The sequence below is a fragment of the Carassius carassius genome, chromosome 16 (genome assembly GCF_963082965.1).
Source record: "Carassius carassius chromosome 16, fCarCar2.1, whole genome shotgun sequence".
In the NCBI taxonomy this organism is placed as follows: domain Eukaryota; kingdom Metazoa; phylum Chordata; class Actinopteri; order Cypriniformes; family Cyprinidae; genus Carassius; species Carassius carassius.
Genome location: NC_081770.1, coordinates 11981606 through 12003761, shown reverse-complemented (window position 1 = coordinate 12003761; position 22156 = coordinate 11981606). Strand labels below are relative to the sequence as shown.

The 22156-nt window shown below is 38.0% G+C and overlaps 2 protein-coding genes across 13 annotated transcripts in view; one reads left to right on the top strand and one right to left on the bottom strand.

The window, feature by feature from the left end:
• LOC132159557 (balbiani ring protein 3-like) overlaps positions 1-22156 on the bottom strand; it is a 286577-nt gene that overhangs the window by 182906 nt on the left and 81515 nt on the right. The gene's annotated exons all lie outside the window — the stretch shown is intronic.
• Positions 9116-22156, top strand: part of LOC132159562 (uncharacterized) — a 92036-nt gene continuing 78995 nt past the window's right edge. For all 12 annotated transcript variants that reach the window (XM_059569122.1, XM_059569121.1, XM_059569120.1 and 9 more), the window contains exons 1-8: positions 9116-9240; positions 9366-9392; positions 10613-10759; positions 10869-11006; positions 15278-15415; positions 19460-19606; positions 19716-19853; positions 21173-21310. In XM_059569122.1, coding sequence (XP_059425105.1) covers positions 10649-10759; positions 10869-11006; positions 15278-15415; positions 19460-19606; positions 19716-19853; positions 21173-21310 — 810 coding nt within the window. In that variant the 5' untranslated portion in view covers positions 9116-9240; positions 9366-9392; positions 10613-10648. The remainder of the gene's footprint in view (positions 9241-9365; positions 9393-10612; positions 10760-10868; positions 11007-15277; positions 15416-19459; positions 19607-19715; positions 19854-21172; positions 21311-22156) is intronic.

The window sequence follows — 22156 nt, the reverse complement described above, 5'->3', positions numbered from 1 at the left end:
AAAATACGTCAAAGACGACCACGAACTCTTCAGCAGCTGGAAATCTATATAAGGCAAGAATGGGACCAAATTCCAACAGCAAAACTCCAGCAACTCATAGCCTCAATGCCCAGACGTCTTCAAACTGTTTTGAAAAGAAAAGGAGATGCTACACCATGGTAAACATGCCCCGTCCCAACTATTTTGAGACCTGTAGCAGAAATCAAAATTGAAATGAGCTCATTTTGTGCATAAAATTGTAAACTTTCTCAGTTTAAACATTTGCTATGTTATCTATGTTCTATTGTGAATAAAATATTGGCTCATGTGATTTGAAAGTCTTTTAGTTTTCATTTTATTAAAATTTAAAAAACGTCCCAACCTTTCTGGAATTCGGGTTGTAATTGGTCAACAAAGTATTGATAGATGTGTTAATATTGTCATACTAATAGTTGTCTGAAGTTTTTGCATATTGTAATTCATTACAATTTGCTGACCCCAGCTATGGCCCTGTGAATCGGTCATATTTAAATAGTGCTGTCATTTGGGACGCAGCTTGATACAGTGTGGTCTGATTCCCGATCGAACGATTTAAGCGAATCGGTTCTTCTTAGTGAATCAAAACATACAGGTCAAACAGTGCACTCTGACTCCCTTTTATCCAAACACTTTTTTATTTATTTATTTTTAAATAAGTTAGAAAATCATTAATGACACCTATTCTAATAATACTTTGAGAGTATACTTTAAAATTATCATTTTCAGCACACAGTTAAAAATATTCATAAAATATATTTAAGTGCAAATAAATTTACTTATAAAAAATAGGCAAAAGCATAATGTTAATATACTTTTTACTTAGTAAAGTATATTTGCTATCTACTATTAAAGCAGGGAATATATTACAAATACAATAAAGTATGCTTTTTTTTGCATGTGCTAACCCCTTACACAACCTTATCCTCTTGTTTGAAACTCTGAAAGAAACACAACAGATACAAAGAGAAATGTTTTAGTACAGGGGTGTCAAATTCAGCTCCTGGAGGGCCACCTGCAGCGTTTTTCTCCAAGCCCAGTTAGACACACCTGAACCAGCTAATCGAGGTCTTCAGGATGACTAGACGTCCAGGTCTGGTGGAACTGGTTGGTGCTAGACTCTGGACTCCCTATAGTATCAGAGGGAGATGTTTAGCCATTGGTTTTTCAATATCAGCACTAACTACAATGGATAAGTTTATTTCTGAAACTGGAACACGCTTTGCAGAAGTAATGGTGCTTTCAGGGTTTGTATTTACTAGCTGAGAAGCAATGGTTATGATGTTGTGTGTTCAGGCGTCATTTTTATTTTCCCCCAACATTGAAATTAGGGATCTGTTGATGTACCAACTATTGAAATATAGTTGAAATATTAATGTTGCTTCTCTGTGCATCAGATGGCAACTCATTGGTGAGACTGCAGTTAGTTGTATTTTTAGGGTTTCTGCAAAGTGATTCACTTCCTAACATTAATTCAATGCAATTGGCATTTACGCATTAACATTGACTTAATATGGTATATTTTGAGCCACTTCTCAGAAGGATATAGAGCTTGTATAGTCAAAAATAAAGCATAAAACTGAAGATCCCCATCGCCCACCACAGGAATTGCACCACTGGAACCATGTTTGCTTGAATACTTGACAATCAATGATCAATAATTTCAACAATTTGAATGCCAAAAGCAGTCAATAATTTTAATGCCCAAACCAGCCTCCACAAAGTCAAAGTCAAAGTCACCTTTATTTATATAGCGCTTTAAACAAAATACATTGCGTCAAAGCAACTGAACAACATTCATTAGGAAAACAGTGTCAATAATGCAAAAATGATAGTTAAAGGCAGTTCATCATTGAATTCAGTTATGTCATCTCTGTTCAATTAAATAGTGTCTGTGCATTTATTTGCAATCAAGTCAACGATATCGCTGTAGATGAAGTGTCCCCAACTAAGCAAGCCAGAGGCGACAGCGGCAAGGAACCCGAAACTCCATCGGTGACAGAATGGAGAAAAAAACCTTGGGAGAAACCAGGCTCAGTTGGGGGGCCAGTTCTCCTCTGACCAGACGAAACCAGTAGTTCAATTCCAGGCTGCAGCAAAGTCAAATTGTGCAGAAGAATCATCTGTTTCCTGTGGTCTTTACAGGGGATCTGTATCTGGGGCTCTAGTTGTTCTGGTCTCCGCTGTCTTTCAGGGATTTAGAGGTCCTTTCTAGGTGCTGATCCAGCATCTGGTCTGAATACGTACTGGATCCGGGTGACTGCAGTGCCAGTGACCCTCTGATCTGGACACAGACTGGATCTGGTGGCCACGGTGACCTCGGAACAAGAGAGAAACAGACAAATATTAGCGTAGATGCCATTCTTTTAATGATGTAGCAAGTACATAGGGTGTTATGGGAAGTGTTTCCGGTTCCGGTTTACCTAATTAATGCAGCCTAAAAATCCTTTAACCGATTTGGATAATAAAAGCATATTAGTATGTTATGTGTATGCCAGGTTAAAGAGATGGGTCTTTAATCTAGATTTAAACTGCAAGAGTGTGTCTGCCTCCCGAACAATGTTAGGTAGGTTATTCCAGAGTTTAGGCGCCAAATAGGAAAAGGAAGATATTCTAGGTATTATCAAATTGCCTGAGTTTTGAGAACGTAGCGGACGTAGAGGATTATAATGTAAAAGGAGCTCATTCAAATACTGAGGTGCTAAACCATTCAGGGCTTTATAGGTAATAAGCAATATTTTAAAATCTATACGATGCTTGATAGGGAGCCAGTGCAGTGTTGACAGGACCGGCCTGATATGGTCATACTTCCTGGTTCTAGTAAGAACTCTTGCTGCTGCATTTTGGACTAGCTGTAGTTTGTTTACTAAGCGTGCAGAACAACCACCCAATAAAGCATTACAATAATCTAACCTTGAGGTCATAAATGCATGGATTAACATTTCTGTATTTGACATTGAGAGCATAGGCCGTAATTTAGATATATTTTTGAGATGGAAAAATGCAGTTTTACAAATGCTAGAGACGTGGCTTTCTAAGGAAAGATTGCGATCAAATAGCACACCTAGGTTCCTAACTGATGACGAAGAATTGACAGAGCAACCATCAAGTCTTAGACAGTGTTCTAGGTTATTACAAGCGGAGTTTTTAGGTCCTATAATTAACACCTCTGTTTTTTCAGAATTTAGCAGTAAGAAATTACTTGTCATCCAGTTTTTTATATCGACTATGCAATCCATTAGTTTTTCAAATTGGTGTGTTTCACCGGGCTGCGAAGAAATATAGAGTTGAGTATCATCAGCATAACAGTGAAAGCTAACATCATGTTTCCTGATGATATCTCCCAAGGGTAACATATAAAGCGTGAAGAGTAGCGGCCCTAGTACTGAGCCTTGAGGTACTCCATACTGCACTTGTGATCGATAGGATACATCTTCATTCACTGCTACGAACTGATGGCGGTCATATAAGTACGATTTAAACCATTCTAATGCACTTCCACTGATGCCAACAAAGTGTTCAAGTCTATGCAAAAGAATGATAACCGCCATTCAAGCTGGCGGTTATCAAGCCTCTTATTAAGAAACCAAAACTAGATCCTAGTGTACTGGCAAATTATAGGCCTATTTCAAATCTTCCATTTATGTCTAAAATTTTAGAAAAAGTTGTGTCTGCTCAATTGAGCACCTTCCTGCATAAAAATGATCTGTATGAAGAATTTCAGTCAGGTTTTAGGCCCCACCATAGCACAGAAACTGCACTTGTTAAAATTACAAATGACCTGCTTCTTGCGTCAGATCAAGGCTGCATCTCATTTCTAGTCTTACTTGATCTTAGTGCTGCGTTCGACACCATAGATCATGACATACTCATAGATCGATTACAAAACTATACAGGTATTCAAGGGCAGGCTCTAAGATGGTTTAGATCCTACCTGTCCGATCGCTACCATTTTGTTTACTTAAATGGGGTGTCATCTCATTTATCATCAGTAAAATATGGAGTGCCACAAGGATCCGTCCTAGGTCCCCTTCTATTTTCAATATACATGTTGCCCCTTGGTAATATTATTAGAAAATACGGAATAAGCTTCCACTGTTATGCTGATGATACTCAGCTATATATTTCAACGAGACCAGATGAAACTTCCCAATTATCTAAGCTAACAGAGTGTGTTAAAAATGTAAAAGATTGGATGACAAATAATTTTCTCCAATTAAATTCAGATAAGACAGAGATATTAATTATTGGACCAAAAAACACCACACAGAATCTTGTAGATTACAATCTGCAACTAGACGGATGTACTGTTACTTCCTCTACAGTCAGAAATCTGGGTGTTATATTAGACAGCAATTTGTCTTTTGAAAATCATATTTCCAATGTTACAAAAACTGCATTCTTCCATCTTAGAAACATTGCCAAGCTACGAAACATGTTATCTGTTTCTGATGCAGAAAAGCTAGTTCATGCATTCATGACCTCTAGACTGGACTATTGTAATGCACTTCTAGGTGGTTGTCCTGCTTCGTCAATAAACAAGCTACAGGTAGTCCAAAATGCAGCAGCTAGAGTCCTTACCAGGTCAAGAAAATATGATCATATTACCCCAATTTTACAGTCTCTGCACTGGCTACCTATTAAGTTCCGTATCTGTTACAAATTATCATTACTTACCTATAAGGCCCTAAATGGTTTAGCTCCTGCGTACCTAACTAGCCTTCTACCACGCTACAACCCATCACGCACCCTAAGGTCACAAAACGCTGGACTTTTGGTAGTTCCTAGGATAGCAAAGTCCACTAAAGGAGGTAGAGCTTTTTCACATTTGGCTCCCAAACTCTGGAATAGCCTTCCTGATAATGTTCGGGGTTCAGACACACTCTCTCTGTTTAAATCTAGATTAAAAACGCATCTCTTTCGCCAAGCATTCGAATAATGTATCTCTTAAATTGTGAGTGTAGTTGCATCTGCATTTTTATTCTTTAGCTTGGGTTAAACTAATTTTACTTTGTTGGATCAGCAGCTATGCTAATGATGTCTCTATTTGTTTCTATGTTTTGCCACGGGATTAACATCCCGTGGTAACTAGGATTTACACAAGCTCCAGTCTGGATCCAGAACACCTGAGAAGAGATGATGCTGACCCTCAGAGGACCCCAGATGATCCTAACCTTGAATCAACAAACAGAACTAACAATTATTGCTACATGTGTGACTGCATCATATAATTACTATTAATTAATAATATTGATAGTTCATCATCTAGCTGACTACGTCTTGTATTATTATTATTATTTTTAATTTTCTGTAAAGTTGCTTTGTAACGATTTGTATTGTAAAAAGCGCTATACAAATAAAAACTTGAATGTTGTGGTCAATTGTGTCAAACGCAGCACTAAGATCCAATAAAACTAATAGAGAGATACACCCACGATCAGATGATAAGAGCAGATCATTTGTAACTCTAAGGAGAGCAGTCTCAGTACTATGATACGGTCTAAATCCTCACATATACCATTTTTCTCTAAGAAGGAATATAATTGTGAGGATACCACCTTTTCTAGTATCTTGGACAGAAAAGGGAGATTCGAGATTGGTCTATAATTAACTAGTTCTTTGGGGTCAAGCGGTGGTTTTTTGATGAGAGGCTTAATAACAGCCAGTTTGAAGGTTTTGGGGACGTATCCTAATGACAATGAGGAATTAATAATAGTCAGAAGAGGATCTATTACTTCTGGAAGCACCTCTTTTAGGAGCTTAGATGGTATAGGGTCTAACATACATGTTGTTGGTTTAGATGATTTAACAAGTTTATACAATTCTTCCTCTCCTAAAGTAGAGACTGAGTGGAACTGTTCCTCAGGGGGTCTATAGTGCACTGTCTGATGTGATACTATATCTGACAGCTGAATGGTTGCAATTTTATCTCTAATAGTATCGATTTTAGAAGTAAAGTAGTTCATAAAGTCATTACTGCTGTGATTGTTGGGAAATGTCAACACTTGTTGAGGCTTTATTTTTCGTTAATTTAGCCACTGTATTGAATAAATACCTGGGGTTATGTTTGTTTTCTTCTAAAAGAGAAGAAAAGTAATCGGATCTAGCAGTTTTTAATGCTTTTCTGTAGGATATGTTACTTTCCCGCCAAGCAATACGAAATACCTCTAGTTTTGTTTTCCTCCAGCTGTTCTCCATTTTTCGGGCTGCTCTCTTTAGGGTGCGAGTATGCTCATAATACCATGGTGTCAAACTGTTTTCCTTAACCTTCCTTAAGCGTAAAGGAGCAACTGTATTTACAGGGCTAGAAAAGAGAGAGTCCATAGTTTCTGTTACATCATAAAGTTCTGAGGTTTTGGATATGCTAAGGAAATTGGTTACATCAGGAAGATAACTTAAAAAGCAGTCTTTTGTGTTAGAAGTGATGGTTCTTCCATACTTGTAACAAGAAGTAGGATTTACAATTTAGGCTATATGAAGTTTGCACAGAACTAAATAATGATCTGAGATATCATCACTTGGCTGAATAATTTCAACACCATCAACATCAATTCCATGTGACAGTATTAAATCTAGAGTATGATTTCGACAATGAGTAGGTCCTGAAACGTGTTGTCGAACACCAATAGAGTTCAGAATGTCTATAAATGCTGATCCCAATGCATCTTTCTCATTATCAACATGGATATTAAAATCACCAACTATTAAGACTTTATCTGCAGCCAGAAACAACTCGGATGTAAAATCACCAAACTCTTTAATAAAGTCTGTATGGTGCCCTGGTGGCCTGTATACAGTAGCCAGTACAAACATAACAGGGGATTTATCATTAACATTTCTTTCTCTGGATAATGTTATATGAAGCACCATTACTTCAAACGAGTTATACTTGAAGCCTGTCCTCTGAGAGATCCTGAAAACGTTGTTAAAAATTGAAGCAACACCTCCACCTTTGCCTTTTAGACGCGGCTCATGTTTATAACAGTAATCTTGGGGGGTGGACTCATTTAAAATAATGTAATCATCAGGTTTTAGCCAGGTTTCTGTCAAACAGAGTACATCTATATTATGATCAGTGATCATATTATTTACAAAAAGTGTTTTCGTAGAAAGGGATCTGATATTCAATAAGCCAAGCTTTATCATTTGTTTATCCATATTGCTTCTGTTTTTTATTTGTTGAACCTCAATTAAATTGTTAATCTTAACTTGGTTTGGACGTTTTTTGTTTTTTCTAGTTCGGGGAAAAGACACAGTCTCTATAGTGTGATATCTAGGTGAAAGAGTCTCTATGTGCTGAGAATTAACTGACCTCTGTGACGGGAGGCAGCTAGCAGACGATCGGTTTAGCCAGTCTGTCTGCTTCCTGACCTGGGCCCCAGTTAGTCAAGTATAAACACGAAGACTATTTGCCAAATTTCTAGAGAGAAGAGTGGCGCCACCCCAGGAGGGATGAAGACCATCTCTTTTAAACAGGTCAGGTCTGCCCCAAAAGCTCGTCCAATTGTCTATGAAACCTATGTTATTCTGTGGGCACCACTTAGACATCCAGCCATTGAGTAATGACAATCTGCTATGCATCTCATCACCACGGTAAGCAGGGAGGGGCCCAGAGCATATTACAGTGTCTGACATCGTGCTTGCAAGTTCACACACCTCTTTAATGTTATTTTTAGTGATCTTCGACTGGCGAAGTCGAACATCATTAGCGCCGGCATGAATAACAATCTTACTGTATTTACGTTTAGCATTAGCCAGCACTTTTAAATTTGCCAAGATGTCAGGCGCTCTGGCTCCCGGTAAACATTTGACTATGGTGGCTGGTGTCTCTATATTCACGTTCCGTACAATAGAATCACCAATAACTAGAGCACTTTCATCAGGTTTCTCAGTGGATGCATCACTGAGTGGGGAGAACCTGTTTAATGTTTTGATCGGAACAGAAGAGCGGTGTTTTGACCCACGACTACGCTGCCTCACCGTCACCCAGTTGCCCTGCTGCAGGGGCTCTTTTTCCGGAACCGAACAATGTACAGGATTCCCTGAGCTAGACGCATTCAAAGCCATATCTACAGCCCTAACGTTCTTACTGTCCTCAATTAAAGTTTGGATGCGTGTCTCTAATTCTGAAATCTTCTCTGTCAGCCTAACTATTTCCCTGCATTTATCACATGTGAATCCCTCATCAGCGACAGAGATAGATAAACTGTACATGTGGCAAGAGGTGCAAGAAACAATGACAGGAGAAGCCATTACTCACCGTGCTTGATGAAAATTCTTACTGTGGTTGTTTGATGAACTTGTGAAAAACTGGAGCGAGAGGAGAAAAGAATACAGCGATAGGTTCGAATGAAAACGCTAATGACAAGCTAACGAGTGCTAACGCTTTGCAGGTGTACTGCACTCACGGAAATAAAATAGAAGTGAACGATCAAAGTTAATCTGATAAGATTGATCGATAATATCAGAAATATGGTGTGAACTAAGTTATATTTTACCACTTTAAAAAGCAGAGAGTGATAGTAAGATAAAGATTCTAGAGAAAAAATAAAATAAAAACAGCTACACGGAGCTACGATTTGCTACAGAAAGGCCAACAGGAAGTAGAGAAAACACTGTCCAACAGCGACACCCGCAGGCCAAAAGTGATCAAATGTGGAATGATACACAAGACCAACTCGTTTCAACACGATTATATACAGATATTACAAATAACATGCTGAACTTTAGGGAAAACATTCTACAACCAAACTTTTTAATAAGCAAAGTGGAAAATACTGCAGATACAAATTAAAAAGTCAAATAATTAAAAATAATTATCAGATAGCAGTATATGGCTCATCTAAAAGTGTTCTAATCACCACCATAAAAACCTTGATATTGACCAAAAGTAAATGAAACCATTTGAATTGATTTCAAAGGTTCCAATCTGAAAAACCTGTTCTCAAACACACCTGAACAAGTTAACCAGGGTCTTCAAGATTAGGCCACTAGCCCACAGGCAGGTGAGTTTCAGGGTTAGAGTTGCGTCAGACCTCCTAGTTCTTTAAAAATGCTCTTTCAAAAAGTGCTATAAAACCCTCCTGACTCACCAATTCAGCACATTGTCCAGTGAGCGATCGCAGGTTGAGAAGATGAACGCTCTGGTGTGCTGCTCGTTGATTGCTGTCTTGTTGTGTCTCTCTGTGTGCTTGAGCACAACAGATGCCAAAAAACATGCCAGAGGTAAGATCTTTTAACTTCATAAAAATGTATAAGTTAGTGTAGTTTAAACAAAGCTGACATCATAAGTTGCAATGTGTTTATATTTTTTTCCATTGTAAAGATCAACTTTCTTTATTTATTTACAGTAAAACGAAACGCTCGTTTGTCACCAGGTATGTATGCCATCACTACTAAAATCTTTTTGTTAATTTTTTTTTCCAAATGTTTGGTACTTTACCGTTTTAACAACTCGATTAAATTTAGCATGCATCTGTTTATAACTAAGTCACTAAGGAAGTACTACCTTACAAGCCCCATATTCAAATAGTCTGATCACATGCATGTGTTTGCTACAAAATTGTTACTATATATATATTTTTTTTTTCTTGTGTATGAAAATGTGGTTGTGATGGTACATTCTAATAAAAAAGTGCTAAGTATCATTAAAAGTAGTTAATTGGCTTGTAATTGGGGAACCACTTTAAATGCACTATACAACACCTTCAATACATCATTTTCACTTTACTTGTACAATGATTGAACCACAGAGAAGTTAATATTGCTGGCTATGAGATAGCCCAGTAATGTTTAATGGTTTTTCTGTTACGTGATTTTTTTATCAGCAAAGCTAGGAGTTTGTCCTGATGATAAAGACATGATAGGACCGTGTGTCGAGGACTGTTTTGGTGATCGTGAATGTCCAGATGATGAGAAATGCTGCAGCAATGGATGTGGACATCAGTGTATGCCTTCATATACAGGTATTAATATTATATTAATGTGTGGTTACACAGCATTTACTCGTATTTCTGCAAGCTTCATGAATGAGTCCCATAGTCTTTTTAATGAACTTTGTGCCATCACAAACACCTCCTAAGGTCGAGCCTCTTATTGGTTTAGATATTCATTCAAACCCTAGATCCAATCACGTCTTGGCTTTCTCTTATCCTCCAAGACAGCACACCTTTCAGGAACTATACATGGGTTTAATGGGGTATTTGGGGTGGTTAAGGTGCAGAGCAGCACTGCCATAAAGAACCACTGAAGAACCATACTGTGCTTAACCGGTTCTTTTATACAGCCGTGCTATATAGAACCTCAACCACCCCAAAGAACCGCTGAAGAACCTTTAGTGTTTGTTATGATTCTTTATTAACATTAAAATAGGGATGGACACGATTTATTAATATTACTATGCATTAGTAAACAACACCAGTAGTGGGGTAGGATTTTAGAGGTCTTTCAAAAGAAACACTGACAGGGTTTTTTTATTTATTACAAAATTGCTAGTAACTTTTACAAATAATTACGAAGAAACCTCATGCAACACATTGACTTAATCTTTAAATTCTGATGGAGATGGACAGATTTTTATTATTTATTTTTATATGAGAAAAGCCAGGAGTGTGTCCTGGAAACAATCTTAAAGATGAAATATCAAGAGTGTGTGTCGGGATGTGTTCTCATGACTGTGACTGTCCGAATGATGAGAAATGCTGCCGCAATAGATCTAGATATTAGTGTATGCCTCCATATAAAAGTATTTATATTGTTATAATAGTTTGAATTAAATGAGCTTTAACCTTTTTCATTTTTCATATGCAGCGAGGCATTCAGTGATCTGGTTTCTCTATCATGTGTTTGTGTAGCAGAAAAGCCAGGATCGTGTCCACAACCCATTGGATTTGGACTGTGTGTTGAGGAGTGTTCTGGTGACAGTAGCTGTCCAAACAATCAGAAATGCTGCAGCAATGGATGTGGACATCAGTGTATGGCTCCATATACAGGTATTTATATCATATTAACATGTGGTCCTTTTTTTCTTCTTTTTTTTTAGATATATAGTGAGACGGATTGTGATGAAGTTTCTCTCATGTTTGTGTAACAGAAAAGCAGGAGTGTGTCCAAGTGAATATCTTACACGTAGTCAGCTTTCAGATATTAGTTTTACATGCATTCTAAATCATAAAGATCTTAAAGGCATCTTCTAAATGTCTTATTTGACAATAGGAAACGTCCAATTGCAGATGAGCAAACACTCAAAAAAAAAACATCTTGCAGATAAAAATGCAGATGTAAAATAGGATTTTATTCCTCCTTACTATTTAAACTGTAGCTGATGTCTCTCCGTATCTGGACCAGAGATGTATAAAGTGCTAGAGACCCAGACTTGAGTAAAAGTACAAGTGCTCTATCAAAAAAATGACTTGAGTAGAAGCTGAAGTGCTCTTTAAGCACCACACTTAAGTAGAAGTACTAAAGTATTCAACATTTTTTGTACTTAAGTATTGCAAGTAGTCTATTTGAAAATGTACTACTCAAGTACTGAAAGTAAAAGTACAAGTATTGTGTTATGTAGTTATTTAAGAAAGTAGTCAAAAGTTTGAACATATTGTTTTTACTATTTCAAATGATTAACCTAAAGGACAATCACAATTCCTTTGACTGTTACTTTTTGTAAACAAAAAAAAAGATTAAAGGAGCATTTCACCCGTGGGAACATTGATCTTCATTGAAAGTGGGTCATATATGTAGTCGAAATCTATTAAAACTTTCGAATTTGGTGCCTTTTTGACCGAGTTATTACAGAAAGTAACTTTAGGGCTCATTTGTATGGAAAACCACAACTCCCACAATGCAACACATTTGCACAGCTCCACAAGCCACTCCCACTAATCCAGAACACCGCTGTTAGGCTGTTAGGCGATATTGTCTACAAGACATTGAGGACACAGTTAGCGATGTATGGTATTTACGTGCCACAGTAGTAAACAATGCCACAGTAAGCTTTTTGTGCATTAAAAAAGGTACTGCACAAACAGTTTACAGTTGACGTTACGTAACTTATTAACCGGGAATCATTTCGTGATAATAATGCTTGAAGAAATTGTATACATTTCACGAAATGAATAATAAATAAAATTGAAACACTTATTTTACAGTTAGACGTCCATTTGTGCAGGCTTCGGCTGGCGTTTCCAGTTTACCTTCAGAATTCTGAAATATGTCTCCAGGACACCTCTGTCCATATGCGGGGCGAAACTAGGATGGTTCACAACGCAAACATCCGTGTCCTTGTCTGCCTCAGACATTTCTTCGAGGAGAAATTGGCATCTTTCAAATTCTTTCAGCAGACGGACTCGAGCTCTGTGTCCGTAGGCGCACAAGGAGAGCACAGGCACCACCAGTCCGCACCAGCTCGAGCACGCCCGGGCTCCTCGGACGCGACAGGCAGGTCTCCGGCCTCGGCTGCAGCCGCCGCCTCCTGTTCCTCCTCTGCTCTATATTGTGGCTCGTATAGATAGCCACGAACATCTGTTTCGAGCAACAGACTTTGAAAATCCTCTTCTTCCATATCATGAGTTGTTCCTCCAGCCATTCTCGTAAATCTGACTCCATAAGCGCTTGTTAGCTTAGCTACATAGCTTCCAAACAAGATGGCGGATTTTCATTTTCGTTTCTGTAAGTTTAGTCCCACCCACTGATCTGTAATAGGCCTGTAGGGTGAGTGGGTCCCACCCCCTGGAAGAATAATAAGCTAGTGTCTGTAGTCTATACACTTTTCAATGAATTTTGACTTCCTGCTTATTATGACGCAAAATGACGATTTTTACGTCATAATAAGCATGAAGTAAAACAATGAAATCCTTATTTCTCCCATCTCAGGGAAAAACAAAGGAAAAATCCATGATCATTATAATATATGACTGGGTTTCTAACAATACAAAGCTAAATGCAAATGGGTGAAGTGATCCTTTAAAGGGTTAGTTCGCCCAATTTGCAAAATTATGTCATTAATGACTCACCCTCATGTTGTTTCAAACCCGTAAGACAGTTTAAGATATTTTAGATTTAGTCCGAGAGCTCTCAGTCCATCCATTGAAGCTGTGTGTATGGTATAGGCTACTGTCCATGTCCAGAAAGGTAAGAAAAATATTATCAAAGTAGTCCATGTGACATCAGAGGGTCAGTTAGAATTTCGAAGCGTCGAAAATACATTTTGGTCCAAAAATAGCAAAAACTACGACTTTATTCAGCATTGTGTCTGTTGTAAGACAGTTCAAAACAAAGCAGTTTGTGATATCCGGTTCGCGAACGAATCATTCGATGTAACCGGATCTTTTTAAACCAGTTCACCAAGTCGAACTGAATCGTTTTAAACAGTTCGCGTCTCCAATACACATTAATCCACAAATGACTTAAGATGTTAACTTGTTTAATGTGGCTGACACTCCCTCTGAGTTAAAACAAACCAATATCCCGGAGTATTTCATTTACTCAAACAGGACACTGACTGAACTGATGTGAAGAGAGAACTGAAGATGAACACCGAGCCGAGCCAGATAACGAACAACAGACTGACTCGTTCACGAGTCAAGAACACTGATCTATATATATATATAAAACTTATATTATAGATCAGTGGTCAAGAACCGTTTCTGTCAGACGTGCCCGATTTGAGAACCGAGGAGCTGATGATACTGTGCATGTGTGACTCGGCGTGAAAGCAAACCGACACACAGACCGCATGAACCGAACTGATTCTTTTGGTGATTGATTCTGAACTGATTCTGTGCTAATGTTATGAGCCCAGGTAAACCGAAGGCTTGCAGTCAAAGCCAATGACGCCATAACGTCGAGCGCAAAAGAACCGGTGAACTGTTTTCTTCAACTGGTTTATTGAATCGAACTGTCAGAAAGAAAGACTGTTGATTCGAAAACCGATGCAACCGGTTCTTGACTCATGAACGAGTCATTATCTGGCTCGGCTCGGTGTTCATCTCTCTCTTCACAGCAGTTCAGTCAGCACGCGCAGTCTTCTCAATTCGCTCAATGATGTGCCAGGTTCATCAAACCTGCCATCTACAGTTCTGTTTGTAATGGAATGATTCGTAACATTTTTATAATTGTAACGAGTAACGATGCAGCACATACAAAAATATCGTAGTAAAAGTATTAAACTCATCGAAAATATGTACTGAAGTAAAAGTGGAAGTAGGAGAAAAAATAATACTCCAGTAAAGTACAGATACCGCCTTTTAGTACTTAAGTACAGTAGTGAAGTAGTTCTACTTCGTTACTATACATCTCTGATCTGGACTGTCTTGCTGCGTCCCACCAGTCCTGTTCTCCTCCTCAGATTTAAGATTTTACTCCACTCGCTCATGTTTGATATGAATAGGAATTTACTACAAAGGCAAAAGCAGTTTTTAATCACGGTGCTTTACTGAGATTAAAAAGTCTTGTGTGGGGCCCTGGGATATTTCCTTAAAGTGGGGCCTTGGGGACAAAAAGGTTGAGAACCAGGTTTTCTTCAGCAATACACTGTATTTTAATGTCTTATTTACCATTTCCCCAACTAAACTAAGAACATTTCAAGAACTATACATGGGTTTAATGGGGTCTTTGGGGTGGTTAAGGTGCTATAGCAGCACTGCCATAAAGAACCACTGAAGAACCATACTGTGCTTAACCGGTTCTTTTATACAGCCGTGCTATATAGAACCTCAACCACCCCAAAGAACCGCTGAAGAACCTTTAGTGTTTGTTATGATTCTTTATTAACATTAAAATAGGGATGGACACGATTTATTAATATTACTATGCATTAGTAAACAACACCAGTAGTGGGGTAGGATTTTAGAGGTCTTTCAAAAGAAACACTGACAGGGTTTTTTTATTTATTACAAAATTGCTAGTAACTTTTACAAATAATTACGAAGAAACCTCATGCAACACATTGACTTAATCTTTAAATTCTGATGGAGATGGACAGATTTTTATTATTTATTTTTATATGAGAAAAGCAAGGAGTGTGTCCTGGAAACAATCTTAAAGATGAAATATCAAGAGTGTGTGTCGGGATGTGTTCTCATGACTGTGACTGTCCGAATGATGAGAAATGCTGCCGCAATAGATCTAGATATTAGTGTATGCCTCCATATAAAAGTATTTATATTGTTATAATAGTTTGAATTAAATGAGCTTTAACCTTTTTCATTTTTCATATGCAGCGAGGCATTCAGTGATCTGGTTTCTCTATCATGTGTTTGTGTAGCAGAAAAGCCAGGATCGTGTCCACAACCCATTGGATTTGGACTGTGTGTTGAGGAGTGTTCTGGTGACAGTAGCTGTCCAAACAATCAGAAATGCTGCAGCAATGGATGTGGACATCAGTGTATGGCTCCATATACAGGTATTTATATCATATTAACATGTGGTCCTTTTTTTTTTTCTTTTTTTTTAGATATATAGTGAGACGGATTGTGATGAAGTTTCTCTCATGTTTGTGTAACAGAAAAGCAGGAGTGTGTCCAAGTGAATATCTTACACGTAGTCAGCTTTCAGATATTAGTTTTACATGCATTCTAAATCATAAAGATCTTAAAGGCATCTTCTAAATGTCTTATTTGACAATAGGAAACGTCCAATTGCAGATGAGCAAACACTCAAAAAAAAAACATCTTGCAGATAAAAATGCAGATGTAAAATAGGATTTTATTCCTCCTTACAATTTAAACTGTAGCTGATGTCTCTCCGTATCTGGACCAGAGATGTATAAAGTGCTAGAGACCCAGACTTGAGTAAAAGTACAAGTGCTCTATCAAAAAAATGACTTGAGTAGAAGCTGAAGTGCTCTTTAAGCACCACACTTAAGTAGAAGTACTAAAGTATTCAACATTTTTTGTACTTAAGTATTGCAAGTAGTCTATTTGAAAATGTACTACTCAAGTACTGAAAGTAAAAGTACAAGTATTGTGTTATGTAGTTATTTAAGAAAGTAGTCAAAAGTTTGAACATATTGTTTTTACTATTTCAAATGATTAACCTAAAGGACAATCACAATTCCTTTGACTGTTACTTTTTGTAAACAAAAAAAAAAGATTAAAGGAGCATTTCACCCGTGGGAACATTGATCTTCATTGAAAGTGGGTCATATATGTAGTCGAAATCTATTAAAACTTTCGAATTTGGTGCCTTTTTGACCGAGTTATTACAGAAAGTAACTTTAGGGCTCATTTGTATGGAAAACCACAACTCCCACAATGCAACACATTTGCACAGCTCCACAAGCCACTCCCACTAATCCAGAACACCGCTGTTAGGCTGTTAGGCGATATTGTCTACAAGACATTGAGGACACAGTTAGCGATGTATGGTATTTACGTGCCACAGTAGTAAACAATGCCACAGTAAGCTTTTTGTGCATTAAAAAAGGTACTGCACAAACAGTTTACAGTTGACGTTACGTAACTTATTAACCGGGAATCATTTCGTGATAATAATGCTTGAAGAAATTGTATACATTTCACGAAATGAATAATAAATAAAATTGAAACACTTATTTTACAGTTAGACGTCCATTTGTGCAGGCTTCGGCTGGCGTTTCCAGTTTACCTTCAGAATTCTGAAATATGTCTCCAGGACACCTCTGTCCATATGCGGGGCGAAACTAGGATGGTTCACAACGCAAACATCCGTGTCCTTGTCTGCCTCAGACATTTCTTCGAGGAGAAATTGGCATCTTTCAAATTCTTTCAGCAGACGGACTCGAGCTCTGTGTCCGTAGGCGCACAAGGAGAGCACAGGCACCACCAGTCCGCACCAGCTCGAGCACGCCCGGGCTCCTCGGACGCGACAGGCAGGTCTCCGGCCTCGGCTGCAGCCGCCGCCTCCTGTTCCTCCTCTGCTCTATATTGTGGCTCGTATAGATAGCCACGAACATCTGTTTCGAGCAACAGACTTTGAAAATCCTCTTCTTCCATATCATGAGTTGTTCCTCCAGCCATTCTCGTAAATCTGACTCCATAAGCGCTTGTTAGCTTAGCTACATAGCTTCCAAACAAGATGGCGGATTTTCATTTTCGTTTCTGTAAGTTTAGTCCCACCCACTGATCTGTAATAGGCCTGTAGGGTGAGTGGGTCCCACCCCCTGGAAGAATAATAAGCTAGTGTCTGTAGTCTATACACTTTTCAATGAATTTTGACTTCCTGCTTATTATGACGCAAAATGACGATTTTTACGTCATAATAAGCATGAAGTAAAACAATGAAATCCTTATTTCTCCCATCTCAGGGAAAAACAAAGGAAAAATCCATGATCATTATAATATATGACTGGGTTTCTAACAATACAAAGCTAAATGCAAATGGGTGAAGTGATCCTTTAAAGGGTTAGTTCGCCCAATTTGCAAAATTATGTCATTAATGACTCACCCTCATGTTGTTTCAAACCCGTAAGACAGTTTAAGATATTTTAGATTTAGTCCGAGAGCTCTCAGTCCATCCATTGAAGCTGTGTGTATGGTATAGGCTACTGTCCATGTCCAGAAAGGTAAGAAAAATATTATCAAAGTAGTCCATGTGACATCAGAGGGTCAGTTAGAATTTCGAAGCGTCGAAAATACATTTTGGTCCAAAAATAGCAAAAACTACGACTTTATTCAGCATTGTGTCTGTTGTAAGACAGTTCAAAACAAAGCAGTTTGTGATATCCGGTTCGCGAACGAATCATTCGATGTAACCGGATCTTTTTAAACCAGTTCACCAAGTCGAACTGAATCGTTTTAAACAGTTCGCGTCTCCAATACACATTAATCCACAAATGACTTAAGATGTTAACTTGTTTAATGTGGCTGACACTCCCTCTGAGTTAAAACAAACCAATATCCCGGAGTATTTCATTTACTCAAACAGGACACTGACTGAACTGATGTGAAGAGAGAACTGAAGATGAACACCGAGCCGAGCCAGATAACGAACAACAGACTGACTCGTTCACGAGTCAAGAACACTGATCTATATATATATATAAAACTTATATTATAGATCAGTGGTCAAGAACCGTTTCTGTCAGACGTGCCCGATTTGAGAACCGAGGAGCTGATGATACTGTGCATGTGTGACTCGGCGTGAAAGCAAACCGACACTCAGACCGCATGAACCGAACTGATTCTTTTGGTGATTGATTCTGAACTGATTCTGTGCTAATGTTATGAGCCCAGGTAAACCGAAGGCTTGCAGTCAAAGCCAATGACGCCATAACGTCGAGCGCAAAAGAACCGGTGAACTGTTTTCTTCAACTGGTTTATTGAATCGAACTGTCAGAAAGAAAGACTGTTGATTCGAAAACCGATGCAACCGGTTCTTGACTCATGAACGAGTCATTATCTGGCTCGGCTCGGTGTTCATCTCTCTCTTCACAGCAGTTCAGTCAGCACGCGCAGTCTTCTCAATTCGCTCAATGATGTGCCAGGTTCATCAAACCTGCCATCTACAGTTCTGTTTGTAATGGAATGATTCGTAACATTTTTATAATTGTAACGAGTAACGATGCAGCACATACAAAAATATCGTAGTAAAAGTATTAAACTCATCGAAAATATGTACTGAAGTAAAAGTGGAAGTAGGAGAAAAAATAATACTCCAGTAAAGTACAGATACCGCCTTTTAGTACTTAAGTACAGTAGTGAAGTAGTTCTACTTCGTTACTATACATCTCTGATCTGGACTGTCTTGCTGCGTCCCACCAGTCCTGTTCTCCTCCTCAGATTTAAGATTTTACTCCACTCGCTCATGTTTGATATGAATAGGAATTTACTACAAAGGCAAAAGCAGTTTTTAATCACGGTGCTTTACTGAGATTAAAAAGTCTTGTGTGGGGCCCTGGGATATTTCCTTAAAGTGGGGCCTTGGGGACAAAAAGGTTGAGAACCAGGTTTTCTTCAGCAATACACTGTATTTTAATGTCTTATTTACCATTTCCCCAACTAAACTAAGAACATTTCAAGAACTATACATGGGTTTAATGGGGTCTTTGGGGTGGTTAAGGTGCTATAGCAGCACTGCCATAAAGAACCACTGAAGAACCATACTTTGCTTAACAGGTTCTTTATACAGTAACTGTGCTATATGGAACCTCAACCACCCCAAAGAACCGCTGAAGGACCTTTAGTGTTTGTTATGATTCTTTATTAACATTAAAATAGGGATGGACACGATTTATTAATATTACTATGCATTAGTAAACAACACCAGTAGTGGGGTAGGATTTTAGAGGTCTTTCAAAAGAAACACTGGGGGGATTTTTTATTTATTACAAAATTGCTAGTAACTTTTACAAATAATTGCGAAGAAACCGCAAGCAACACATTGACTTAATCTTTAAATTCTGATGGAGATGGACAGATTTTTATTAATTTGATGATTATGGTTTCCAGTTATGTTATTTTTATATGAGAAAAGCCAGGAGTGTGTCCTGGAAACAATCTTAAAGATGAAATATCAAGAGTGTGTGTCGGGATGTGTTCTCATGACTGTGACTGTCCGAATGATGAGAAATGCTGCCGCAATAGATCTAGATATTAGTGTATGCCTCCATATAAAAGTATTTATATTGTTATAATAGTTTGAATTAAATGAGCTTTAACCTTTTTCATTTTTAATATGCAGCGAGGCATTCAGTGATCTGGTTTCTCTATCATGTGTTTGTGTAGCAGAAAAGCCAGGATCGTGTCCACAACCCATTGGATTTGGACTGTGTGTTGAGGAGTGTTCTGGTGACAGTAGCTGTCCTAACAATCAGAAATGCTGCAGCAATGGATGTGGACATCAGTGTATGGCTCCATATACAGGTATTTATATCATATTAACATGTGGTCCTTTTTTTTTTTTTTGATATATAGTGAGTCGGTTTGTGATGAAGTTTCTCTCATGTTTGTGTAACAGAAAAGCAGGAGTGTGTCCAAGTGAATATCTTACACATAGTCAGCTTTCAGATATTAGTTTTACATGCATTCTAAATCATAAAGATCTTAAAGGCATCTTCTAAATGTCTTATTTGACAATAGGAAACATCCAATTGCAGATGAGCAAACACTCTAAAAAAAACATGGCTTGCAGATAAAAATGCAGATGTAAAATAGGATTTTATTCCTCCTTACAATTTAAACTGTAGCTGATGTCTCTCCGTATCTGGACTGTCTTGCTGCGTCCCACCAGTCCTGTTCTCCTCCTCAGATTTAAGATTTTACTCCACTCGCTCATGTTTGATATGAATAGGAATTTACTACAAAGGCAAAAGCAGTTTTTTATCACGGTGCTTTACTGAGATTAAAAAGTCTTGTGTGAAGGCCCTGGAATATTTCCTTAAAGTGGGGCCTTGGGGACAAAAAGGTTGAGAACCAGGTTTTCTTCAGCAATACACTGTATTTTAATGTCTTATTTACCATTTCAACTAAGAACATTTCAAGAACTATACATGGGTTTAATGGGGTCTTTGGGGTGGTTAAGGTGCAGAGCAGCACTGCCATAAAGAACCACTGAAGAACCATACTGTGCTTAACCGGTTCTTTTATACAGCCGTGCTATATAGAACCTCAACCACCCCAAAGAACCGCTGAAGAACCTTTAGTGTTTGTTATGATTCTTTATTAACATTAAAATAGGGATGGACACGATTTATTAATATTACGATGCATTAGTAAACAACACCAGTAGTGGGGTAGGGTTTTAGAGGTCTTTCAAAAGAAACACTGGGGGATTTTTTATTTATTACAAAATTGCTAGTAACTTTTACAAATAATTGCGAAGAAACCGCAAGCAACACATTGACTTAATCTTTAAATACTGATGAAGATGGACAGATTTTTATTAATTTGATGATTATGGTTTCCAGTTATGTTATTTTTATATGAGAAAAGCCAAGAGTGTGTCCTGGAAACAATCTTAAAGATGAAATATCAAGAGTGTGTGTCGGGATGTGTTCTCATGACGTTGACTGTCCGAATGATGAGAAATGCTGCCGCAATAGATCTAGATATTAGTGTATGCCTCCATATAAAAGTATTTATATTGTTATAATAGTTTGAATTAAATGAGCTTTAACCTTTTTCATTTTTAATATGCAGCGAGGCATTCAGTGATCTGGTTTCTCTATCATGTGTTTGTGTAGCAGAAAAGCCAGGATCGTGTCCACAACCCATTGGATTTGGACTGTGTGTTGAGAAGTGTTCTGGTGACAGTAGCTGTCCAAACAAGCAGAAATGCTGCAGCAATGGATGTGGACATCAGTGTATGGCTCCATATAGAGGTATTTATATTATATTAACATGTGGTCCTTTTTTTTTTTTTTGATATATAGTGAGACGGTTTGTGATGAAGTTTCTCTCATGTTTGTGTAACAGAAAAGCAGGAGTGTGTCCAAGTGAATATCTTACATGTAGTCGTTTTAAGATATTAGTTTTACATGCATTCTAAATCATAAAGATCTTAAAGGCATCTTCTAAATGTCCATTTGACAATAGGAAACGTCCAATTGCAGATGAGCAAACACTCTAAAAAATACATCTTGCAGATAAAAATGCAGATGTAAAATAGGATTTTATTCCTCCTTACAATTTAAACTGTAGCTGATGTCTCTCCGTATCTGGACTGTCTTGCTGCATCCCACCAGTCCTGTTCTCCTCCTCAGATTTAAGATGTTACTCCACTCGCTCATGTTTGATATGAATAGGAATTTACTACAAAGGCAAAAGCAGTTTTTAATCACGGTGCTTTACTGAGATTAAAAAGTCTTGTGTGGGGCCCTGGGATATTTCCTTAAAGTGGGGCCTTGGGGACAAAAAGGTTGAGAACCAGGTTTTCTTCAGCAATACACTGTATTTTAATGTCTTATTTACCATTTCCCCAACTAAACTAAGAACATTTCAAGAACTATACATGGGTTTAATGGGGTCTTTGGGGTGGTTAAGGTGCTATAGCAGCACTGCCATAAAGAACCACTGAAGATCCATACTGTGCTTAACAGGTTCTTTTATACAGCCGTGCTATATAGAACTTTAACCAACCGCTGAAGAACCGCTGAAGAACCTTTAGTGTTATAATTCTTTTTTAACATATATCAAAATATTAACCAATGTCCATGTTTGTATTAGCA